Genomic DNA, 27,453 nt, shown 5'->3' with positions numbered 1-27,453 from the left:
AAGAGGCTTATAATAGAGTTATTACAAGTGAGTGAGGGATTAAGATTTTAATTCTTAGGTTACAATAGCTTGTAATTTGAAAGTTGCTCGATTAGTGAAGTTGAAATCCTGCTTTCCGGTATGTTTCTTTTAAAGTTGCCATAGCATTATTATTACATCTGGATAATTTTCTTTTTCCCAAGGTTGATTGCTAATCTGCACATATACCAGTTAATTTAGATTGTAAGATCATTATAAAATTGTTATTAAGATATTATAAGAAAATATAGAATACGTATATTAAATCATTTCGTAACAAGACTTTACCATAACTACAGCTGAGCTTTTACCTCTATTTTTGTTTATTTTTCTCTTAATTCAATTAAGAATTTGCCACGGAAATTTTTGGTTAATTTTATTGATTCAAAAATTTGTTGAATTCTGTTTATATAAATATGAATACCATATTACATGATTTATTATTATTTTTTTCTTGTTTTATAATTACCCAAATTGCTTCTAATTTATCTATTTTTTTAATGATAGTTTTCATTATGTCGAATTTATCGAAGCTTGAATTTGTGGCACTTGACATCTCCGAAAAGAATTATGTATCATGGGTCCTTGATGCTGAAATTCACCTTGCTGCAAAAGCTCTTGAAAATACTATTATACAAGGAAATAAAATATCATGCCAGGATAAAGCAAAGGCTATGATTTTCCTTCGCCATCATCTCGATAAAGAGTTAAAGACCGAATACTTAACCCTAAAGGAACCATTTGAATTATGGAGCAGTTTGAAGGAACAATATGACCATCTTAAGGCAACGATATTGCCAAGAGCTCGATATGAATGGATTCACTTACAGTTACAAGATTTTAAAACTGTAAGCGAATATAATTTTGTTGTATTCATGATAATTTTCCAACTTAAATTATGTGGAAAAATTGTGAATGATGAGGATTTACTAGAAAAGACTCTTTATACTTTTCATGCCTCAAATATGGTATTGCAATAATAATACCCTGAAAAGGGTTTAAAGAAACATTCTGAATTAATATCATGCCTCCTGGTGGCTGAGCAACATAATACCCTTTTAATGAAAAATCATAAAGCTCGTCCCACTGGATCTGTACCATTTTTCGAAGTGAATATGGTAGCAGCTACTCGAAAGTTTGAAAGAAGACAAAATCATTATCATGGTCGTGGTCGTGGACAAGTCGTGGATGTGGACAAGGACATGGAAGGGGACGAAATAATTATCGTCATCATGGCTAAAATAAACAAGAGAACAATAAGGATCCTCAAAATAATTCTTTAAAATGCAGAGTTAATATTTGCCACAGTGTGGTATGAAAGGTCATTGGGCATGTGTTTGTCATACACCTGACCATTTTATCAAACTTTATCAAGCATCCAATAAAAGAAAAGATAACAATGTGGAGGCACACTTGACTTTTCAAAATGATGATGATAAAACAGGCCCCTCAAACAAATATGATGATGTTGAGGCAAATCTTGCATATGAAGATGATGATTTTGGAGGCCTTGCAAATATTACTTATTTAGAAGTTGGAACTTCTTTGAGGATATTGACTGAGGAAGTGATTATCTTACTGGGGAATAAAACTTGAAGAAAAATTGTTATTTTCATATTATGTCTTTATGTAGTTTGTTCTTCTTACGTGTACTTTCCTAAAGCATCATATATGCTAGTTTCTATATTCCTCGTGTAATTTCTAATATTTTTTTTATTTATAGTCTTTCGTATTTATTATGATGTATTTTTTGTTTATTTACGAAGAATATGAAAATTCCTCAGTTTTCAGTTAGATCCACGATCAATAAAGATGATATATGTCTTTTGGATAGTGCTACAACACATACTATTTTAAGAGATACAAGATATTTCTCTTATTTGATGATGAAAGAAGCCAATGTTAATACAATATCTAGCAGTACAAGATTAATTGAAGGCTCAGGAAGAGCAAATTTATTACTACCCGGAGGAACAAATTTGGTTATTAATGAAGCATTATATTGTAGTAAGTCTCAAAAAAACTGACTAAGTTTCAAAGATATTCGCCAAAATGGATATCACATTGAGACTGCAAATAATGAAAAGATTGAATATCTTTATATTACCACAATAAAGTCGGGTAAGAAATATGTGCTTGAAATGTTACCTGTTCTTTCCTCCGGCTTATATTACACAAATATTATCAGGATTGAAACACATGCCATAGTAAATGAAAAATTTACCAATCAAGATAATTTTATTATTTGACATGACCGGTTGGGTCATCCTGGTTCTACTATGATGCGTAAAATAATTGAGAATTCACATGAACATTCAATGAATAACCAAAAGATTATTCAATTTAAGGAATTCTCTTGTGTTGCATGTTCTCAAGGCAAATTAATTATTAAACTATCAATTAATAAAGTTAGGATGGAATCCCCTACATTTCTGTAACGTATACAAGGTGATATATGTGGGCCCATTCACCCTCCATGTGAACCATTTAGATATTATATGATTTTGGTAGATGCATCTACAAGATGGTCACATGTGTGCTTATTATCAACTCGCAATATGATATTTGCGAGATTGTTGGCTCAAATAATAAAGGTAAGAGCACAATTTTCAGATTATACAATTAAGACAATTCGTCTTGATATTGCTGGTGAGTTTACATCTCAGGCCTTTACTGATTATTGTATATCAACTGGGATAAAAATTGAGCATCCAATTGCTCATGTTCATACACAAAATGGTCTAGCAAAAATTGATCAAACGTTTTCAATTAATTGCTAGACCAATGCTTATAAGAACAAAACTCCCCATTTCAGTATGGGGTCATGCTATTTTGCATGCAACAATACTTGTGCAGATAAGGCCCACAAGTTATCATAAAGTCTCCCCATTGCAATTGGCTTTTGGTCAGGAGCCAAATATTTTTCATCTTAGAATCTTTAGTTGTGCGGTATATATTCCAATTGCTCCACCACAACGCACAAAGATAGGTCTCCAAAGAAGGTTGGGGATATATGTTGGGTATGAATCTCCTTCTATTATAAAATATCTGGAGCCTATGACTAGAGATTTATTTACGACAAGATTTTCTGATTGTCATTTTGATGAATCAGTATACCCAACATTAGGGGAAAAACAAGCAACTAAGAAAGGAGATAGATTGGAATGTGTTATCACTATCTCATTTAGATCCTCGAACAAATCAATGTGAACAAGAGATTCAAAAAATAATTCATTTGCAAAATATTGCAAATCAACTGCCAGATGCATTCACTGACCTATCAAGAGTGACTAAGTCACATATTCCAGCTGCTAATGCTCCAATTCGAGTTGAAATCCCGGTAAGACAATCAATTAAAGCAAATGAGTTTAAACCACGCTTGAAACATGGTAGACCAATCGGTTCCAAGGATAAAAATCCTCGGGAAAAAAAGGTGCAAATGATCAAAGTGATCATAATATGGAGGTAGTGGCTCAAGAAGAGCACAAAGACATAATAAATGATAAAATCTCAAGGGAGGTTCAGGTACCTGAAAATGATGAGAATGGAGAGATCTCAATAAGTTATGTCTCAACGGAAAAAGGATGGAACCGAAATAATATTGTTATCGATAATGTTAATGTCGTTGTTGAAATAATGCAACAAGATAAGGATCTTGAACCAAAATCTGTTGATGAATGTAGACAGAGAAATGATTGGCCAAAATGGAAAGACGCTATCCAGGCAGAATTAACTTCACTTGCGAAACGTGAAGTTTTTGGGTCTGTAGTCCAAACACCAAATGATGTTAAGCCTATTGGGTATAAATGAGTTTTTGTACGTAAAATGAATGAGAAAAATGAGGTACAAAGATATAAGGCACGCTTTGTTGCATAAGGATTTTCACAAAGGCTTTATATCGATTATGAAGAGACGTATTCTCCTGTTATGGATGCTATAACGTTCCGTTATCTCATTAGTTTTGTTGTTCATGAAAAGTTTGACATGCATTTAATGGATATGGTCACAACCTACTTTTACGGCTCACTTGATAATGAGATATACATGAAAATTTTCGAGGGATTTAAAATGCTTGACGCATATAATTCGAAGTTCCGAGAAATGTTTTCAATCAAATTGCAAAGATCTTTGTATTCAATGATCTTCTCAAATGCTTAATGACATATTCAATGACATATTTCTATGCTTAATGACATATTCAATGACATATTTTTCTTCACTTTTCATGCCTATATAAAGGCCTTGTAATAGATAGGAAAATACACAATTGAAGAAGAAATAAGAATCTCTCTTCCTCTCTTTCTCTCTATATCTCTTAGCTTGTTTTTCCTTGTTCTATATTGTTACTTTGAGTTATATTTCATAATACCATTCAGATTTTATATCAGCAATTTGCATTAATTTTCACGTTACAGTTGACTTTAAGGACAAAGAGGAGCAGCATTTACCAAGTCATTTTTTTCGGTTACTTTTTATTTATTCTGTTTCACATGGCTCTTGACCTTTCTAAAGGGCAAGTCCTTTTCTATTAGGACTGGTCAACTAAAATGAAGTTTTACAACTCAAACAAATATTGGTAGAGTTTTCAAGGTTCGAATAATTGTCTATGAATGAATAGGGCAACTCCACAATTGTTGAAGACAAATACCTTAAGCAAACTAGATTAGCTGGGAAATCATAAGGAATAACACAGAACTCCAAATCCAACACTTTTAGAAACTTGAAGCTGTGAACCATGTGGGGGATGGCGTCAAGTGAAATAAGTGGCGAAGCCAGAAAGGGTGTTCAAACTTGAAAGAAGTAAAAAATATTCCCGGACAGAGAGTGTTCAGTATATATTATATACCTCTAAAACCTAATATTTTACTTATATACACAATGTAACTTCGATAAAGGGTGGTCAATTGATCACTCTTAAGAGAATGTAGCTTCACCCCGGGTGAAATGCTTTCGTTATGCACAACTACAGAGCCAGCATATGGCGGACCAAGCTCCATCCTCTAATATGATACTCTTCACTATGAATGGAAATGCGATGATCAAGCTGTGAACAATAGACTGTGGGAAGAAGGATTGGCATTTTAGTTCACGTGAATACATAAATTAGTAAAATCATAGGATTATATTTATCGTCAATGTAACTTAAACACTCAATCAATTGAATGAAAAGAGTAACACTAATTGTATATTACCGTCTTATCCATAGGAGAAGAATCTCTTCCTTTGCTCTCTCTTTGCAGTAATCATGCAATAGGTCAAGTTGTTGCAGACGTTCAAAATAGACTACAACGAGCAATACACAAAATGTAGCTGGAGATAACAGTTAGTAAATGCCAAGTCAACAATAGTAGTAAGTCAGAGTTAGTTAGAAGTTGTTATGACAGGATTCTACTCAGTGTAATTCAACAGATTCACAATAAAACATCTGAACGTACAGATTACAATCTTCAATAGAAAATATTACAATTTCCTCTCTAATTTCGCTCAATTCATCTTCTTTCGTTCTTACTTTTTCATTGTTGATCTTCTCGAGCTTCTCTGTAAAGCTCCTGACTCAGTTGCTTAATCCTCGAGCTCTTCACAAACTTCCTGCAATTAAGCTATCACTGAGCTCCAGTCTTCATAGTCTGTAGAAAAAAGTCCCAATGAGTTAATAGCTCAACGTAGTACTCCCTCCGTCTCATTTCCTATGAAGGTGTTTGACTGGACCCGGAATTTAAGAAGAAAAAAATTGACATATAAGCTAAAGCTATATGACATATTAAAGGTGTAAACTTTTTTGTTTGAAGAATAAATCTTTTTATAAATCGTTTGTAATCATCTGCATTTACTTTGACAACAGAATATTTATAAGGAGGGAATTACTAATTAATTGCTTATATTGATAGAAACTATAGGCTTCTAGCATACATCCATCTTCAATTTACTGCTACAGTTCATATTTTTAATTGATAGTACTTCTATTTCAAGAGCTTTTACAAGATTTAATAAATAAAATACTAAAAACATTAACAGATTCCTGCAATTAAGCTATCACTGAGCTCCAGTCTACAGATTTGTCTAAGTAATACTGTACCTGAATATGAATAGTAATGCCTTGTCGCGCTGATAAAGACCTCGAAACCATAATTCCGATAATCTTCAACTTGTGTTTTCCAGATATCCCTCGCTGAGTTGTTGATAGATTCGTTGCACTCCTCTACCTTAATAGACTTTAGAGAAGAGATGTCCCCGAAACAAGACGGGATCTCCTCAAGAGATTTACATTCAAGCAAAATCAAGTGTTGAAGGTTAGGAAAGGCATCGTCCTCGACAATGCATCCTCCAATGCGGAGGTCATCTAGTTCCAAGACTTCGAGTTGAGGGTACTCCCCATTTCTCACTTTTCAAATCTTGGTGTCGTTGTTGTATTAGAGCATGATACGTGGAACAATGAGAAAATGACAACTGACATATTTCATTTAAAAGATGTATGAAGCGCAAGAGGTACGAGGCAAACACCCACGAGATAATGGGGAACCAACGTTAGAATCTAAAACAATTGTTGAAGAGGCACGAGCGGAATGAATCAAGACTGGAAAGAAGAAGATTCACGAACCTACAATTAATGAAGAAGGAGAATCAGAATCGTTACAAAATTTTGATAGACAGTTACGATTACCAATCATAACGGATAATTAATGTCGTTAAAGCTCATAATGATTCCGCCATAAATAGGAGGAAACATTATATTTGTAAACTCCTATATAAGGGAGGATAATCTCATTTGTAAAGACACGTTCGGAGTACTATCGAAATATATTCATTTTCTCTTGCTTATTCAGTGCAATCAATTATTCTTTCTTTTTAGTTACTTTTTGTCAACTTTATTTCCTTTTAAATGAATTACTGAGAAAGTAAGGAATTATTTGGTTATCAATAACCCGAGTTCTTCTAAAAATAGGCTTTGACTAAAGATATAATTTTTTGGTTAAACAAATTGGTTCCGTTACCGGGAATCTGATAATCTTTTTTACTTTCCAGATCCTTCTTTCTCACAACCAAATCATGTCAACTGTTAATGAAAATAACCAACAGGAGGGACGATCTCCTCCAATTCCTTCACCACAGGAATCTTCATGCCATTCTCGAGAAGGAACACCTGAAAGATCCACGTCTCACACAAATGAACATGGAGATGAGCAGACTATCGAGCAAGATGCTTTAAAATAATTGATCGCTGAACATGTGAGCAATGCTCTCCAAGAGTTTTTAGGGGATTGCCAACTGCACCACCAACTCCTCCCCCAAATAATAAGACAACTATAGAAAATCCACGCTCGGGGCTTGCCAATTCAGGAAGCGGGGTAACTCCCAATGAATCACATGATGGGAGGTCAGGTACACCAAATAACTCTGATTTATAAAATGTGGTATTAACTTTGCAGAAACAGATGAAAGAGCAAAACGACCGCATAAAACAAATACCTGGCGTACCACCTGTGATTAAGGGAGTGGATATCGATAAATATTCACAACAACCTTGAAAGTCGAGCGCGGCCCACTACCCATTCCTAAGAAGTTCAAAATGCACATCCCAAAATATGATGGAACAACTGATCCACTAGATCACGTAACTGCATTCACAACAGGCGTAAAAGGCAATGATTTGACCAAACAAGAATTTGAGTCAGTTTTGGTCAAAACATTTGGAGAAACACTGACGAAAGGGGCATTAACATGGTATTCTCTTTTACCTGAAAATTCTATTGATCCTTTTGCTGAGCTTGCAGATTTATTCATAAAAGCACATTCGGGAGCTCAAAAAGTTGAAAAAAGGATGGAAGATATCTTTAAGGTAAAACAAAGAGATACTGAGTTACTGAGGGAATTTGTGGATAGATTTCAACATGAAAGAATGATGCTTCAACGAGTACCTGATAATTGGGCAGCCATGGCGTTCGCAAGTAATTTGAATGAAAAGAGCTCAGAAGCCACGAGAAGACCCAAGGAAAGCTTACGAGAATTCCCTGCTACAACATGGAACGATGTATATAACAGGTACAATACCAAGCTACTGATTGAAGAAGACATCGTTGCACAGTCAAGGGTTGATGAAAGAACAAATTCAAGGCGATCAGATTCTGAAAAAAGGTCTGGTAAAAATAGGTACGAGCCTTATATGGGACCCGCAGGGGGGAGAGGGGGTGTTCAAACCAGAAAATGTATGGTCTGAACCTAGATCGAGGAATAGAGATACGGGATCATCATCCAGGTTCAGAAAAGAACGGGATGTACGTGATAGAGATACCAACACGAATGCAAGGATTGGTGATTACAGTTTCAATATTAGCACATCTGAGTTGGTAGCTATTTTAAGGAGTATGGGAGATAAGGTGCGGTGGCCAAAGGAAATGAGATCAAACCCAGGCTGAAGAAATCCAGATTTATGGTGCGAGTTTCATAATGACCATGGCCATAAAACAACGGATTACAGATTATTACAAGGTGAAGTAGAGCATTTGCTAAAGCAAGGCTATTTAACCGACTTATTTAGCGAGAAAGGCAAGCAATCTTATATGAAAAATAGACAAGAACCTCTAAAACCTCCGTCTCCAAAAAGAACAGTTAACGTGATAAGCGGAAGGAAAGAAGTCAATGGTGTAACATACACAACTGCGAAAAAGACGTCAAAATTCACTGTGACCCACGGGAAGTGAGTTCGCCAAGTTTTGGAGGAAGATAATATAACATTTGATGATGAAGATGCAGATGGCTTGATAATCCCTCACAATGATGCACTGGTAATATCTTTACTTATACATGATACTAATGTAAAACGAGTTTTGATTGATCCAGGTAGCTCCGTGAATATTATTCTTCTAAAAGTGGTGAATGAAATGCAAATGGGCGACAAGATAGTACCAAAAGCGCGATCCTTATCTAGATTCGATAATTCAACCGTTATTACAAAAGGTGAGATAGTGCTTACCACATTTGCAGAAGGAGTTATCAAGTATACGAAATTCCAATTAAAAGATACGGACATGGCTTATAATGTGATACTTGGGAGGCCATGGATTCATGACATGGATGCTGTACCATCTACGTTACATCAAGCCATTAAGTTTCCTTCATAATAGGGAATTCGTCAAATCCGCGGAGATCAACAGGTTTCTAAAAATATCAATTCAGTGGTAGATTCGCGCACGATGAATGAAGATACGAACAAGAATCTCGTCGAAGATGTGGTAAATCAGATCTCAGCTGAAAGTGGCTCAAGGCAAACAGATGTAGAATTCAGACCCGATGTCATTCAAGAACCAGAGAAGAATGAAAACATCAAAACAACAATTGAAAAACTCGAAGCTGTTGTACTATTCAAGCAATGGCCAGACCGAAAAGTTAATATTGGAGCGAAGCTGAGCCCAGAAATGAGAGGTAAGTTAGTTGAATTTTTAAAAGCTAACGCAGATTGTTTTGCCTGGTCGCATTCAGATATAACAGGTATACCTCCGGAGGAGATGACCCACAAACTGAATGGAGATCCCTCGTACATACCTGTCAAGCAAAAGAAGAGGAAGCAAGGCTCCTTCAAAAATCAAGTGATTCGGGATGAGATACAAAAACCTTTAAAAATCGGTTCAATATGGGAGGTAAAATACTGAATTGGTTAGCTAATACTGTGGTAGTTCCAAAAAAGAATGGAAAATTGCGGGTTTGCGTGGATTATACTGATTTAAATAAAGCTTGCCCAAAAGATTCATTCCCTTTACCACATATAGATCAATTGATTGATTCTACCGCAGGTCATGAGCTGTTGAATTTTTTAGATACATATTCAGATTATAATCAAATAAAGATGGATCCCCTAGATGAGGAAAAAACTTCATTTATTACAGACATGGGAACTTATTATTACAAAGTTATGCCTTTTGGTTTAAAAAACGTTGGGGCCACGTATCAAAGATTGGTGACCAAAATATTTCAAAAACACCTGGGAAAGACTATGAAAGTCTATATCGATGATATGCTAGTCAAATCTGCACGAGCAGGAGATCACTTTCAACACATTTCAAGCACCTTCGGAATTCTTCGCAAATATAATATGAAATTAAATCCAGAAAAATGTGCCTTCGGCGTGACTTCAGGTAAGTTTTAGGTTTTCTTGTATAGGCATTGAAGTGAACCCTGCGCAGATCAAAGCCATTGAAGAAATTTCAGATATACTCACGAGCAAAATAAAGGTACAAAGGCTGACATGGAGAATAGCAGCTTTGGGAAGATATGTTTCCAAATCTTCGGAGAAAGGTTTTAAATTCTTTTCAGTATTGAAAAAGCAAAATCAATTTGAGTGGACTGATGAATGTCAACAAGCCCTTAAAATGTTAAAAAGCATATTTGTCAAATCTACCCCTGCTAGATAAACCAAAGGATGGAGAGAGGCTACTCGTCCATCTTGCAGTATCAGAAATGGCGATAAGTGTAGTTTTAGTACGAGAAGATAAAGGTAAACAATCTCCTATTTATTATGTTAGTAAATCTTTATTAGATGCTGAGACTCGATATCCTCATTTAAAAAACTTGCTTTAGCATTAGTTATGGCATCCAGAAAGTTGAGACCTTATTTTCAATGTCATCCTATCTCTGTAATAACTCCTTACCCTCTAAGGAATATACTACATAAACAAGAATTGTCAGTAAGATTGGCTAAATGGGTTATAGAACTCAGTGAATATGATATTATGTACCAACCTAGAACTGCAATAAAATCACAAATTTTAGCAGATTTTGTAGCGGATTTTAGCACAGAAATAGTTCTTGGCACAGAAAAGGAACTACATGTATTCACCGGCTCTAATCCAGGTACATGGACTCTATTTACTGATGGCTCCTCGAATGTTAAAGGAGCAGGTTTAGGTATTGTTTTAATCCCACCTTCGGGAGAAAGTATAAGACAAGCAATAAAATGCTATCCCATTACTAATAATGAAGCAGAGTACGAGGCTGTAATTGCAGGTTTGGAACTGGCACGAAAATTGGCTATAGAGCAAATCATAATTAAAAGTGATTCCCAGCTGATAGTTAACCAGATGCAGGGGACTTATATAGCTAGAAAGGCACGAATGCAGCAATATTTGGAAAAGGCACGAGAATTGATAAAACAATTTCAGACATGAAAATTTGTGCAAATACCCAGGGAAGAGAATGCGGAAGCAGATGCACTAGTGAATCTCGCGTCAGTTGTGGAAATAACAAATGCAGAAAACGCTATCGTGATACATTTGTTTCATCCAACACTCGACCAAGATAAAAATGAGGTAAATTTCAATAATTTAACTTGGGACTGGAGAAACGAATTTGTTAATTTTCTGCAGTATGGAACCTTACCTGAAGACAAGAAAGAGTCTCAGTTACTTCGACGAAAAGCTGCCCGTTACTACTTAATTTGAGGAAATTTATATCGAAAAATATTCAGAGGACCTTTAGCAAAATGCCTCGGACCTGCTCAGACAGAATATGTGATGAGAGAAGTACACAAAGGACATTGTGGAAATCACGCAGGAGGAAGATCCTTGGTAAAGACTTTAATTAGAGCAGGATACTACTGGCCGAAAATGGAAGAAGATGTAGAAAGTTTTGTGGCAAAGAGTGATAAATGCCAACGATATGGCAATAACATGCATCGCCCAGCAGAGCTATTACATACGGTTATTTCTCCATGGCCATTCATGAAGTGGGGGATGGATATCGTGGGACCATTACCACAAGTTAAAGGAAACGTACGGTTTTTGCTAGTATTAACAGATTATTTTTCCAAATGAGTAGAGGCAGGAGCCTTCAAACATGTACGAGAGAAGGAAGTCATGGACTTTATTTGGCAAAACATTATATGCCGATTTGGAGTGCCAAGAGAAATCGTATGTGATAATGGCCCACAGTTGAGTCCAAATTAGAAAGGTCCTTACAATATTCGAAGCATCGCTGGAAAAAGGGCTTATGAGTTGGAAAACATGGAAGGCAAGGTACTACCGTCGAATTAGAATGTTGTTCATTTAAAGAAGTATTACTTCTAGGCAAAGGAAGTACCCACGGTCAGGTATCGCTCAACTGTGATTTTATTTTGTTCTTTTAAATTATATTAACAATTTTAGATGATAGGCAAAAAGCTAGCCCATACCAAATGATGACATTAGACCCTAAAGACACGCGGAATACAGAATTATTCCCGGTCTAAGTTACAACCTTTCTGATGGAAATAAAAAGAGTTAAGCAGTCATCATCTAAATGTATACCTCCGAGTCCCGTATGTATTTTCCTTTTAAGGAAATTGACCAAATGGAAGGAACAATCAAGTGCTCGAGGTTTCATACTTCAAAGCTCTAACACTTGGGGGACTGTATATATAAAGGCAAAGAAGACTAAAAGTCATAATTCAAGCTTGAATCAGCCCAAAAGTCAAAAGTCAAGAGCTAATCAAGAGCCAAAAAACTTTGAAGTAGCCTTGATAAGGTATAAACTCGCGGGAAAGATACAATATGGACACAAGATACATTTCAAGTTCCTACGAGTTTATAGGTTAAGGGCAATAATTAGTCACAAGTTACTAAATAGACCCGAAATTTTGAAACTTGTTACAAAGAAAACAGTTATGAAAGAATTGTAGATGTTGTACAAAAAGTTATTTGTATACATGAAAAGTGTTATATAAAATTTGAAAGTACAAAGCATGAAACTTCCTCAAATTATTCATGAAACTTCCTCAAAATATTCTTTTTTCTACTACTTTCATATATTTACACCAATATGAAGTTGAGACGTCTTCTTCATTAGTATCGTTTATAAAAGGGCCCTCTTTTATAAAAATTCGTGTCTATCAAAATCACAAAATATTAAAGCATTTTAAATACATGTTTAAAAACCAAAGAGTAAAACAAAAACTCAACATCAAAATAAGCAAATATTTATATATTAAACTTGACCAAAACTAAGGTACTTTTTTGTTATCAAACCCCAAAACAAGATAGGGGTAAAAACTAACATCCATTCCAAAAAAAAAAAAAAATTCCCATCAAAAAGTTTCAAATAAAACTAAGGGGCAGCATCCAAGATGGCATCATCAGCAATGGGAGAAGATTCAGCTTGGGGAGTAGGGGCTTGAGCACTAACTTCACAAGGAATAGGATCATCACCTTCGGGAACACCAACCTCAGGTGAGGAAAAGCTTTGACTTTGCTGAGTTTTTTCAATCGTTTCTTTAGCTTTGGCGATCTCAACATTCAGGTCGAAGCCTTCATGGTTAGCCTCTATCAAAATTTCGAGGAGGGTATTCAAAAAGCCCAACTCACAATGAGTATCAACTTATCTTCAAGAGCTTCATAATCTTTCTCCCACTGATCAATCTCAGCCTTCATCTCTTTTTTCTCAATTTTGGAAGCATCGAAGGCAGTCTTCAAAGGGGCAAGAGAACTCTCCAAGAACTTTATCTTATCATAAGAGGCACGAAGATCTTCTTGAGTTTATGTAAGTGATTGAGCTAACTCTCCGGCATAAGTCTCTTTCTGGTTAAGAAGTTCCTTCAGACCCCTTATCTCTTCAATGGCTTTCGAAAGCTGCTCAGCGAATGAAGACTCAAGGATATCCTTGTCTTTGCCAACTTGACTTGAAGATGCCTTTTCAATTGCTAATTCAGTCGCAACCATCTTCGCTTGTTGCTCCAAGGCATTCTTCTCCTCATCCAAAACTTCCTTCTCCAGTTGAAGACCCTCAAATTGCTCCTTCCAGTTGTCAGCTTCGGTACCGTAATCAATGACTTATTGCTCGGTATGAACAATCATTTTCATAAGCTTTGTGCCTATCAAATTGATCTACAAAAGAAAGGAAGGGAGTTGTGGTTAAATAAAAGAAAACAACAACAAGAAAAAGAAAAGAAGCTAAAACTCGAACTTTCAGAGATGAATGAACAATATCATTCATCCAAGTCAATGAGCCGTGACTCTCCAATTCTGCCTTCTCTACTGGACCAAGCAAAGGTTTCAACCATACATCAGCTTGACCAGAGACTTTCTGTACCGTGTTTTGACTTTCTAACCAAACTTTTGAGAAAGGTACTTCCAAGACCTTCTCTCCATAGGGGCAACTGGCAATAACTTTTCTACCCTAGCACGGAAGTTAGGAATCTCCTCGAAAACTTCCATGGTTGCTAAAAAAGTAGACATGAGTTTAAAAGTTTCTTGTTTCAAGAAAGAAAAGAAAAGGTAAAGGAAAGACACTTACGTGCAAAATTCCACTTTTCTGGAAAAGGCATATTCTCTTCACTCACCAAAGCACTTGTGAGAGCAGCTACAACGCGAGCATACCAGCCACTATCTCTATCATCCTTGGGGCTAACCAATACCCTCTTGCTTCTGGCCACAAGTGAAAACACCCCTTCACGAAATAATTTGAAGGAATAAAGATAAAGCAAATGATGAAAGGTGAAAGGCAGGGGAGCCAAGTTAGATAGGTAACGAAGGCATACAATAGCCCTCCAAACAATGGGACCAATTTGTCCCAGGCATACATTAAATAAGCGGCAGAATTCAATGATTACTGGGTCAATGGGTGGTCTAAATCCTAAATTGAAAGGATATGTATAGATAAAGGAATAACCAGCCTGATATGAGGTTATTCTTTGGTTTGGATCAGGAACTAAAACTGGAAAGTAAGGTTTCCAGTTATATTCTCTTCGAACAAGAGAAATTAAACCAGTGGTAATTTGAGTAGGATAAAGATCTGTACGATCATGAGAAGCTAAAGGAGAAACTTGATTTCTTATGGTTTCTCGATCAGATGAGAAAGAACATTCATGTGGAACAATTTAATCAACCGTTGGTTCACGTATAGATTCACTCGATTCCCTATTTCTAGAAGAAGATCTAGGGGTTAAAGAAGCCCTAGGTTTAGAAGAAGAAGAAGTGGGAGTAGTGGTTTGAGATGAAGAACTACGAGTGGACAACGAACCTAAACTACAAAGTTTGCCTCATCTTCTACTTCTCACAGGAGCAGATGAAGGAGCAAGTTCATCAACAATTACGACTTTGCAAGGGTCAGGAGTTGATGAAGACATGGTTGTATAAGGAATTAGCAGAGGAATATGCGTCGAAAAAAGAAGGAAGAATGAAGAAGAAGAACAATGTAGAATAAAGGTTTCATAAAACCTAAGAAGTATGAAAAGTCCTAAAAACGATGAGAAGCCACAGAACCAATAATCAAAAGCCATGTGGCATATGCATTAAATGGAGGTGACATACGACGCGTTAATTCTGAAGAAAGCACAATGATGCTTGGGAAATGGCGGCAAAGAATTCTCGCCATAAATATATACCACTTACCGAATATTCAATTGTAGAATATTCAGAAAGTGGGGGACTATCTGTATTGGTTGTAAATAAATGATACACGTGGAATTATATTTAGCTGACAGAGCATGATACGTGGAACAATGAGAAAATGACAAATGACATATTTCATTTAAAAGATGTATGAAGCGCAAGAGGTACGGGGCAAATACCCACGAGATAATGGAGAACCAACGTTCGAACCTAAAATAATTGCTGAGGAGGCACGGGCGGAATGAATCAAGACTGGAAAGAGGGAAGATTCACGGACCTACAATTAATGAAGAAGGGGAATCAAAATCGTTACAAAATCTTCATAGATAGTTACGATTACCAATCATAATGGACAATTAATGTCGTTAAAGCTCATAATGATTCCGCCATAAATAGGAGGAAACGTTATATTTGTAAACTCCTATATAAGGGAGGAGAATCTCATTTGTAAAGACACGTTCGGAGTACTATCGAAATATATTCACTTTCTCTTGCTTATTCAGTGCAATCAATTATTCTTTCTTTTTAGTTACTTTTTGTCAACTTTATTTCTGAGGAAGTACGGAATTTTTTTGTTATCAATAACCCGAGTTCTTCTAAAAATAGACTTTGAGTAAAGATCTTATTTTTTGGTTAAACAGTTGTCACTCTTTTATTTTTGTTAATTACCGTATCTCGGTGCTACGTTACTATTTCGTTTTTATTACCGTAAATATTATTTCTGTGGAGGTTTATTCCCCACATCCATTTTATATAGCCACTCAGAATGTATTTCAGTTTGAGTACTTTAAGGTTCTGAAGGGAAGCAATTGCTGAAAAGTGATGAGGATGCAGGTGAAACTTCTCTAGTCTCAGGTTTTTGAGGTTTGGTGAAGAGATGCAAAAGGGGAGGGTATTTTCATCAATGTGAAATGGCGACTTATGACTAATCTGCAGCATTTCATGTTGTGGTGGAAAATTCAATACATAGTACTTTTCAGTCTGCCTTTGAAATTTCTCTCTATAGTAAAAATTGGTACCCTGGACTTGGCATCTAAGTTCCCGTAGATTTGGTGTATTTCTCAAAATCATTTCCACATCCAGGACACAAGAAAAACATGGATAGGAAAGAGTTCTCAGATCATAGGAGTATGTAAAATTATACGGCTAATTGTAAATACAACTTGAACACTAATTGGTAAATTACCGTTTTATCCATAGGAGAAGATTCTCTTTCTTTGCTCTCTCCTTGTAGAAATCATGCAATAGGTCATGTATTCGACATGCTTTAATCTTACCTCCAATACTCCTCTTATTTCCCATCACTAGATTTCTTCAAATAAGATTTCCCAAATAGCCTTCTGCTATATTCTCCAAACTCTTGCCTTCACAACTTTTTATGAATCATTCGGAGATCCACATGCGTGTCAATTTCAAAACGTTAATCACACTGTCCTCTAAGACTGCTCCAAAGTAAAGAAAGCAGAGGTTTATATGGTAGGGTAAAATCCCATACCTATGTTCTATAATGGCCCTTGAATCGCCGTGAATGTGGGGAACTAAATTATTGGCCACTTGTTCCCAACATTCTTCTTTCTTCTCTGTATCTGCAAGAATACCAGCCACCAAAGCAACTGAAAGAGGTAACCGACCACTCTTTTTTGCAATTCGTTGCCCAATATTATTTAAGAGAGGGGAGCATCTTTCTTCACCAAACACCTTCTTTCGAAGTAACTCCCAACTTTCATCATCGTTAAACATACGAAGGGAAAGGGGATCACTTCGAAATCGAGCATAATTGGCAACCTCATTATTTCGCGTTGTTACAATGATTCTACTTCCATTATTGGTATCTTGAAAACAACCTATTAGATCATCCCAAGCACTAGCTTCCCACACGTCATCAAGAAGGACGAGATATCTTTTGGAGAGTAAAACTCTACGAAGCTCATCAGCTAGTTCATGATCACCGCAGCTTTCTCTACTTTTAGAGTCCTTACCGATAACATCACATAGAATGACCAATAACAAGTTCTTACGTGGATATTCTTGAGACACAACATTATGCACGAATATCAAAGTGAGAAACAACTAACCTGTCAGAGTATAGTCTGTAGGCCAGAGTCGTCTTGCCTAGACCCGGCATGCCAGAAATTGAAATAACATCTCGCCCTCTGGTTCCTTTTATTAGTTGGTCTCTTAACTTTTCTATGACATCCTTGGAGTGCTTGATGACGCATGAGACGTACTAGTGTTCTTCGGAGCTTCTTTGCATATACATGCATCAACTATGTACTCTACCTCATATGCTTTGCCAATCAATTGTGTAGCACAATGGTGAATTTTGTCGAGGTCAATATTCCCTTCTGTACTAGCCTTGAGAAAAAGTTGCAAGCTCTCGAGTTCCTTCTGAATTATTAGAATTTGGTTCGTGACAGAAGCTAGTGAATTTGAATGGCGGCTTTGGAACTCTTCAGGTTGTTCAAAAGGAAATCAACATAGCCTAGTCCATGAATCCTAGGCAATATAGATTGAAACGCCTCCCGTATGGTGGGGTAGATCACTGTGCTAATGAGCTTTAACTCTTATTTGCAAGAAAAGCAAAACATTGATTTCACCTAGAACAACCACATCACGGCCTGAAAGATACAACCAGGCAAGCATTGATGCATGACCAACCACAGCTAAAACATGAGCGAAGAAACTAACATGATATTGGCTCTGAGGTTCTGAAACAAAGCAAACGAAATATTGCACCAATTTCAATTCCTTTAAAACATCTTCAGTATGTTCCTTGTTTTCCGGAACATAAACAAGTGAACAAGAATCATCAACTAGATCACAAAGATTCTCTACCACAGTATCGATGAATTTAGTAAAAAAATTGAGAATTGCAGCAATACCATCCTTGTTGGCTGAAAATGGTAAGGATGATATTTTAGGAAAGGAGTATTTGGCTCTAATTTCCATCTTAATCAACCAAATCTTGTTTTGTACAATAAAGGGACAAAGATCAAAGTACTCGGCTAGGTGTAATTCAGAAAAGTCAAATAGAGCATCTTCAAACAGAGCTTGGACTTTCTGAACGACATCTAGCATGTTGGGACATTCATCTGTGTAGCTCTGCAAGCTGAGAAAAATATCCAGGAATTTGAATTCCCGTTTAACGAACCTGACTGTATCTTTCGTAGTATCAGGCAAGTATAAAATATCGTCAAGTTGTTGCAAACGTTCAAAAAGACGATTCTTTGAAGACAAGTATCGGTTAGAAGACATCTCAAAAGTTGAACTGCAAAAGGGAATTAGGAGAGAAATTCAGATGTTTGATACTAAGCCTTTACATACAAAACAACATTTTATACTACTTAGGAGGTTTTCTTCTCTTTTCTTAGAATTTTATATTCCATAACTACTATTACTACTTATATTTTAGTTGTACTCCACTATAACAAGTTTATAGCAATTTGCATTCTCATAGCAATTACAATATTAAAGATAGTAGACTTCAAGGACAAAGAGTAGTCAAAGTCATCTTTCACCCTTAAAAATAGTCATATAACATGGATAGACAATTATCAGTCACATGTGGATATAAAAAAAGAGAAGAAAAGAAAAAAGAAGATAGAAAAGAGAAAGGTAAAGAAAAAAAGTACTAATAAAAAGGAAATAGTGTTTGTAATACACTTTAATACAATTAACGAAAGAGCTAATTAGTTTGGGTGGATGCCGTTTCGAAAAGGACATATATGGGCCAACTGTGTAACTCTAAGGGCATATATGGACCAACTATGTGACGGTAAGGGCATATTTGAGCTAAAGTATTAACGAAGGGCAAATGTGCTCAATTTCGTATAGTACAAGGACATATTTGGACCTTTGCCCTTCTTATAATAACAAAAAAAACAAAAAAACAAAAAAAAACACACACTAACCTAAAAGTTCATGATCTTCAAATTGTGTTGGCTAATACTCATCCTCCTCCTCCTCGTTATCGCCTTCATCACCATTATCATCAGCAACAGCAGCAACACCATCATCATTATCATCTATCGGAGAAAAAGAGATCAGTTAAGTCAGTAGTTGTAAACTTAAGTGTTAAAATCTAATTAAACAAGAAAGCCTACATGAAGAAAATGTGTAGATAAAAAGTTATGATCTATTTTTAAAGTTTTTCTTTTTAATAATAATAATACTAAAGCTTTATCCAAGATTTCAAGCAAAAGGAATAATAAGTAAAAGGCGTTGCGTTAGAGAAATAGGAGAATCGATTTAACAAAGTTTTAAAATGAAACTTCAATGTACGCAGTAAAATTTTCTGATTAGTGTACCTTAGTCTGAATTGTTATTTTCCTCTCTAGAAGATAGAGACCATTGGCGGAGCCACCTTATAGCAAACACCCCTTGGCGGAACAAAAATACATTATGTAGGTAGGTTAAAAAAAATTATATGCATATATACTATATGTTGACTCCCCTTCACTTTTATATATTTTGAGACCCCTTAATTACATTTCTGACTTTGCTAGTGATAGAGACCCGGAACTCTGAATTCTGATAATCTTCAACTTGCGTTTCCCAAATATCCCTTGCTGACTTGTCGACAGAATCATTGCATATCCTTACCACAATGGATTTTAGAGAAGAGATGTCTCTGAAACAAGAAGGAATCTCCTCAAGAGAGTAGCAATGACGCAAAACCAAGTGTTCAAGGTTAGGAAAGGCATCATCGGGAACAGTCCATTCTCGTAAGGAGAATATATTGTATAATTTCAAGACTTTGAGTTGAGGGAACTCGCCATTGCTCACTTTCCATTTCCTATCTTTAAAGTACACCCACTCCAGTTTGAGTACTTGAAGATTCTGAAGTGAAGCAATTCCTAATAAGTGCTGAGGACACAGGTGAAACCATTTTAGTTTCAAGTTTTTGAGATTTGGCGCAGAGATGCAAAAGGGGATTTTTTTCTTTGGATTTGAATTATGAATCTTCAGCGTTTCAATCCCTGTTGGAAAATTCAGTACATAGTACTGAAAGTTGTCAACACCCTTGACTCTGCATCTCAGTTCCCGAAGATTAGGTGTTTTTCCCAACATCAATTCTGCATCCTCGACACAAGAAAAACTTGGAGTGGAAAGAGTTTTCAGATCATCAAGTGTTTTTGAGTTCTCATGTAATTCTTCTGCATTTTCTATGGTAAAGCTGCACTTCGAAATATGAAGATGCATCAATTTAATCATCTCCCACAGTGTAATGGGTACTGACATTTTGCCTTCATCATTGTGTATTATCAGAGTTTCAAGATTCCAACAATTGGCTATGAATGATGAAATCGACGACTTCGAAGTTTTTGCAGCAAGATACCTCAAGTAAACTAGATCAGTTGGGAAAGAATCAATACAAGTGAACTCTAAATCCAACACTTTCAGAAATTTGTAGGTGAAAAAAATGTGGGAGAGTTCGTGACATGTAAGGTGAACACGATTATGCATAATGAAAGAACCAACATGTGACAAGTACGAGCTTGATTCTCCAATATGATAGTCTTCACCATAAATGGACATGCGATGAGCAAGTTGCTTGTGACAGTAAACGCGGGAAGAAGGATTAGTATTTTGATCACTGCAAATATAGAAATTAGTAAAATTATAAGATTACTTGTCAACATAACATGAACCACTTAATTAATTGAACCAAAAGAGTGCCACTAAATGGTATATTACCGTCTTTTGATCGATATGAGAAGATTCTCTTCCGCTGCTCTCTCCTTGCAGAAATCATGCAATAGGTCATGAATGAGACATGCTTTGATCTCACCTCCCGAGCTCCTCTTAGTTCCCATCACTAGATTTTTTCCAAAAAGATTTTCCAAATAACCCTTTGCTATATCCTCCAAGCTCTTGCCTTCACAACTTTTTACAAATCCTTCGGAGATCCACAACCGTGTTAACTTTGAAACATTAATCACACTGTCCTCTAAGAATGCTCCAAAGTAAAGAAAGCAAGACCTCAAATGATAGGGTAACATCTGATAACTTTGTTCTATAATGGCCCTCGAGTCTTTGTGAATGCGAGGACCTAAATTGTTGGCCACTTGTTCCCAACATTCTTCTTTCTTCTCCGTCTCTGCTAGAATACCAGCCACCAAAGCAATTGAAAGAGGCAACCGGCCACACTTTTTTGCTATTTTTTGCCCAACTTTTGTTAGGAGAGGGGAAAAGCTTTCGTCACCAAACACCTTTTTCCGGAGTAACTCCCAACTTTCATCATCGTTAAACATACGAAGTTGAAGGGGATCACTTTCAGATCTAGCGTAATTAGCTACTTCATGATTTCGGGTTGTTAGAATGATTCTACTTCCATTATTGCCATCATGAAAACAACCTATTAGATCATCCCACGCACTAGCTTCCCACACGTCATCAACAAGGATGAGATATCTTTTGGAGAATAAAGCTTTGCGAAGCTCATTAGCTAACTCATCAGCATGATTTTCTCTACGTTTATAATCCTCACCAATAACATCACGTAGAATTGCCAGTAACAAGTGCTTACGTGAATATATTTGAGACACACAACACATTGCACGAATGTCAAAGTAAGAAACAATTGACCTGTCAGAGTAGAGTCTGTAGGCTAGAGTCGTCTTTCCTAGACCCGGCATGCCGACAATTGATACAACATCTCGCCCTCTGGTTCCTCTTATCAGTAGGTATCTTAGATCTTCTATGACGTCCTTAAAACCCACAAATTCATCATTCATCATTGGAGACCTTGCCAAATTTGATGATGTATGAATTGTGCCGGTATCCATTGCATCCTCAACTATGTTTTTCCCCTGAATATCTGCTACCTCTGCTTTGATAAGAGTAATCTCCTCCATGATATCCAAGAGCCAATGCCCTAGGCACCAGACATGAACTTTGCATATACAAGCATCAACAATGTGTTCTACCTCATATGCTTTGTTAATCAATTGTGTAGCACAACGTTGAATTTTTTCGAGGTCATTGTGTTGCTCTTGTGAAACAGCCTTCAGAAAAGGTTGGAAGCCCTCAAAATCCTTCTGAATGATTTGAAGTTGTTTCGTGACAGAAGCTAGTGAATCTGAATGGCGGCTTTGGAACTCCTTCAAGTTGTTTAAAAGGAAATCAACATAGCCTAGTCCATTAATCCCTGGCAATTTAGATTGGAACGCCTTCCGAATGGTGGGATAAATCACTGCGCTAATTATGTGTTGAATGTTACCCGGCAACTGATCGAGAACTTGTGCAGGGTTCACTTCTGCAAGTGATATGTCTTCCTTCTCCTCATCCTCGCCTTTATATAAGGAATAAACGAGAAGCCCGACATCAATAATGACAGTGTCAATATATCGAAGAACTGACAGAAGTTCAAGATCTCGTATCGGCACATGGATGATATTGGCTCTCAAGAGGTTGAGCATCTCCTGAAGGTTTGCCAAGTGATCATTCAAAGCAACTCTCTGACTGGAGTTGCTATTAGCTGGCAGTTCCACCAAATTGTGTAGAATTATCTTCACAAAACTGGCTTCGGTGTCAGCTGCTGGCTCATGTTGGATGTTGGGATACCATCCTGACTGTATTGTCGCCTTCAAAGATTGCAAGACATTAACATAGATCTCGCGGATGCATGGTTGAATGGGCTTAATCCTCATTCGCAAGAAATCAGAAAGCAAAACATTTATTTCTTCTGGAGCCAAGTCTGGTAAATACAACCAGAAAAACGTTGATGCGTAGCCAGCCACAGCTAAAACATGAGTGAAGAAATTAACATGATGTTGGCTCTGAGGCTCTACAAACCTCTCTGAAACAAAGCAGAAGAAATTATGCAGCAAGTTCACTTCCTTTAAAATAACTTCCACATGTTCCATTGTTTCGGGAACAAAAAGAAGTGAACGTGAATCATCAATCTTCACTAGATTAGGAAGATTCTCTGCCATGGAATGGATAAATTCTGTTACAAATTTGGGAATAGCAATACCATCCTTGTTGGCTGAAAGTGGTAATGATATTTTAGGAAAGGAATATTTGGCTTTAATTTCCATCTTAATCAACCAAATCTCATTTTGAACCGAGTTATAGAAATCACAGTAGTTGGCTAGGTGCAATTCAGAAAACTCAACTGCAGCATCTCGAAAAAGAGAGTGGATTTTCTGAGTGACATCTAGCATGTTGGGTTCATCTGTGAAGCTCTGCAAGCGGAAAAAGATATCCAGAAATTTGAATTCGTTTTTTAAGAATTTGACCATATCTATAAAAGTTTCAGGGAAGTACAAAATATTGTCAAGTTGTTGCAGATGCTCAAAAAGACGAGTCTTTGAAGACAGAAATTGGTTAGAAGACATCTTTTCTCAGAAGTGGTGAGTGATCAAAAGAAATTGTGATGAAGTTGAACTGCAAAAGGGAAGAAGGAGAGAGCAATTCAGATGGTTTGATACTAAGCCTTTGCATTCAAAATAACATTTTATACTACTCAGGAGGTTCTTTTTTTTCCCTCTTTGGATTCCTCTTTGTTTGGAATTTTATATTAGTTGCCAGCTATCATATAACCACTCAATAAATTTCCATTCACATTTTATATCAGCAATTTGCATTAATTGTCACGTTAAAGCTGACTTTAATTAAGGACAAAGAGCAGCATCATTTACCAAATCATTCTTTTTTTCTGTTTCTTTTTTATTTTTTCTGTTTCATATGGCTCTTGACCCTTATAAAGGGCAAGTTCTTTTCTTTTAGGATTGGTCAACTAAAATGAGGTTTTACAGCTTAAACAAATATTGGTAGACTATGTATGCAGTTAAAAGTTGTACTTTTTAGATGCAAATTGCTCAACACCTGATAAGGATGCTCAAGCAAGGCACATAAGTTAATGACTAGTACTAAAAGAAAAACCGACTAAAACCAGCAAGTCTGCAATTTTTTTAAGCTAAAAGCATACAACCGAAGGAGAGATGATCTACCCTTTTTCAGAATTTTGAATTCCGAAATTAGATTATAAAAATAGAGTAATTAAAGTATGGAATGCATGTGGCACGAGATTCCTTTTGTTATCATGTGCAATGACAAGTTTATAGCAATTTACATTTCTTAGTAATTATAATATTAAAGATGGTAGACTTCAAGGACAAAGAATAATAAAGTCATCTTTCACCATTAGAAATAGTCATATAACATGGATATAAAATTATTGTATCACATGTATATACATGGATCTGTTAATTATCAGAATGACATTAGACTTTAGACATATCAAAGGAAACTTCTATCATATATATGGATATTATTTGTCATTTCACATGGAAATAAATAGCTCTACACGAAACAATACAAAAAATATTGGATCTGAATAATCACATGACAAGAAAACAGTAACTAATAGAGTACAACACATTTGTAATCAACCATCAAGTTCACAAATCGAAGAGTATCAATTTATTAAATGAGAAAACAAGAAGTCTAGAAATATTAAAGGTAGCTTATATAACTGTTGTTCAACTTGGAAGGAGCGCAATAAAAAATTACAGTCTAAGGAAATAAGCAATTAGCAGTAAGGAATCAAATAATGAAAGTAGATTAAACAGAAAATATAAGAAAAGTAGCTTGCTTCCATAGAAAATCAACTCGAAAACATTTGTCCTTTTGCTTCCCTCTGCTTTAAAAGAAAACCAAGATGAATTAAGACAATCTATTTAGGAAAGGTCAACTAACATCGTGAAAACATGTTGAGAGAAAAAAAGACAACACATGCTTTGTAAAAACTAATTTTTTTTTCTCTTAATTTCTGCAGCATCTTAAGGGGATGTAAACATAACCTTGAGACACAAATTAATCTCTAATTCCAACTTATAACCTACTCATATCCTCCCATTTTCCTGTAAATTTTTTTCCCAAATTCTTTTTCATAATTCTACATGTTTTGTTTTCTGAAAACGAATTTTTTCCCCTCTTCATCAATGTATTTGTAGCCTAAGATTTCCATCGAATCAGCAAGTATGAAGCGTAAATTAAAAATCTTTTATTTATGATTGGTACCGAACTTTCCTTTGCCACATTTAATTATGTTACTACTAGTCAACTTCCAACCGATTTGTTCAAATCCTGAAAGTAAAAAAAAAAATGAAATATATAACATGCTGTACCCATCTAGAGTGTAACAACTCATAGTCCCAGCTCCGCTGCTGCAGTATATCAACCCCCAAATTATATACCATTAACCAGATATATCGTGTTTGAGCCTGAGAATGAAAAACTTCCTAAAAATAGCGTTTCTCCCTTAAAATGAGCTTTACATGGTTAGCCAATCTAGATTAATCGGGCACAATGAGTTACGAATATCAGTACCAAATGGTTAAACAAAAAAGAAGCCCCAAATATATATGTAGCTCATATACCAAAACAAACAGACACAAACAACTTCTGTTGCATACCTTTAGCTACTATACCCAGATGAAAGATAATGATATTAATTCTTCACCATAAAAGAGAGACTTCAAATTAGCAATTGGAGAAAAAACATACCCAGGAATTGAAGAGTTCCTTACATGATTGGGCTTTGGTTGAATCGACTGATTACGAATGGGAACCTCAATTTTAACCTAAGTTCATCCATTTTCGTCCGCATAGTTTCTCCTACGCCGCTTTGCCATCTCAGTCTCTAACGCTCTCCGCTTGTTTTTCTTTGAGTGTGTGAGTGAATATGTGCTTGGGAGATTTGAATTACCTGCCATTTGATTTGAGCAAATCACAGAGGCCATTTTGGATTTTGGGGAAAACAGATGAACTCGCCTGTGTCATGTGACATTGAATAGAAGAGGGTATACTTGTCTTTGCATGTAAATAAGGAGGTCATATTACTCATTAGCTGATAAAAATTAGTTACGTAATTATAAGGGTGCTAATGGTTCAATTCGACCGGTTATTTTATAAAATTTGTGTTATACCAATTTTTTGGTTATTCTACTATATATAACCAAAATTAGATTTTCGAAACCGTCCCAGTCATATCGGTTTCTCTTCGATATCGGTACGGTTCGTTAATTTTCGGTAATTATTTTTAATGTCATGTAAAATTCACTAGTAGAAGTAGAATGCAATAACATACGTACTTTTATATGACTTAGCAAAACTCTCTAGACATTTTTACAGTTTAAAAGGTGATGAATTAAGAAAATATGTAAGATGGTTAGAGTATAGATCCATCAACTATTCTAAATATACAAAAAAATAATATAAATCACACGAGTGGAAAAATATTAACTAAGTTGGATTCAAGAATAAAGTCTATAGAAGATTAAATGTTCAAAAAGATAAATCAAAATCATACGAAGTCAATACATTGTAGTTTGCTACTCATAATCACTACAATACCTTGTTTCTTGCTAGTGAACATGTTGAAAATAATTTAGTTTCAATAGAAGTAGCATAATAGGTTTGAGAATTAGGATTTTGAGTTTAATTACTAGTTGGCTTGTAACTGTTTCATAATTCCAAGGCCCAAGAAAAAAATTAACGCTTTATTATTTTTAAACTTAATATATAAATATATAGTTCACATTGTAATTTATTTGGTACGGTTCGGTATTTTTTCAGTTTATTTTCGTAAAATAAAAAACCTACCCTAATTATGGGTACAATTATAGATTGATATAAAAACCTACGATTTTATTAAAAGAAACCTAAAATTCGATTTGGTTCGGTCGGTTTAGTCATTTTTAAATATCCATTGACACACCTACGTAATTAGTTAACGTGAGCTGATAGATTAATTGAATTGTTAGCGGGACAGTTAGAAGGAGATTAGAGGATTAAGAAATATTAAAAGGAAATATCACCGTAACAAAAAGAGGCAGAGCCACAATATCGGTTACGGGTTAGATCAAACCCAGTAATTATAATTCAAACCATGTATTTATCTTTTAAAATTTATTAAATATATATAAATTATTAATTTAGAATTTAATAACTAGAATCTCAAACTCATACCCATAAGTTAAATTCTGCTTTGACACGTAACAACAAGGGATTCATTGTGTTTTAATATAGAAATTGATTACCTCCCCCTTTTTTTTTATTACGGTCTTGTCAA

At 35.7% G+C, this 27,453-nt stretch overlaps 2 protein-coding genes and 1 pseudogene across 8 annotated transcripts; 1 reads left to right on the top strand and 2 right to left on the bottom strand.

Moving 5' to 3' along the window:
• The first annotated feature begins 533 nt into the window (after positions 1-533).
• Positions 534-7,230, top strand: LOC142169863 (uncharacterized). The gene is made up of 2 exons (XM_075231801.1): positions 534-866; positions 7,042-7,230. The coding sequence occupies exons 1-2, from the start codon at positions 534-536 to the stop codon at positions 7,228-7,230; spliced, it is 522 nt and encodes a 173-aa protein (XP_075087902.1).
• On the bottom strand, positions 5,372-26,165 carry LOC107810586 (putative late blight resistance protein homolog R1B-23). 7 transcript variants are annotated; one of them, XM_075231295.1, is made up of 7 exons: positions 25,887-26,165; positions 21,069-23,560; positions 19,679-20,967; positions 19,283-19,396; positions 18,523-18,639; positions 17,447-17,989; positions 5,372-5,645 (listed from the first exon to the last, which is right to left on the bottom strand). In XM_075231295.1, exons 2-3 carry the CDS (start codon positions 23,537-23,539, stop codon positions 19,833-19,835), a joined length of 3,606 nt encoding a protein of 1,201 aa, XP_075087396.1. In that variant the 5' UTR covers positions 23,540-23,560; positions 25,887-26,165; the 3' UTR covers positions 5,372-5,645; positions 17,447-17,989; positions 18,523-18,639; positions 19,283-19,396; positions 19,679-19,832. The 7 variants fall into 7 exon arrangements, with proteins under 7 accessions (XP_075087396.1, XP_075087390.1, XP_075087397.1 ...); XM_075231289.1 differs by having other exon boundaries at positions 21,069-23,762; positions 25,910-26,165; XM_075231296.1 differs by having other exon boundaries at positions 25,910-26,165.
• On the bottom strand, positions 12,940-19,771 carry LOC107810582 (putative late blight resistance protein homolog R1B-12; annotated as a pseudogene).
• Positions 26,166-27,453: the final 1,288 nt, after the last annotated feature.

This window comes from Nicotiana tabacum, chromosome 15 (assembly GCF_000715075.1).
Source record: "Nicotiana tabacum cultivar K326 chromosome 15, ASM71507v2, whole genome shotgun sequence".
NCBI lineage: Eukaryota > Viridiplantae > Streptophyta > Magnoliopsida > Solanales > Solanaceae > Nicotiana > Nicotiana tabacum.
The sequence above is the reverse complement of the archived record's forward strand: the minus strand, read 5'-3'. Positions and strand labels throughout refer to the sequence as shown.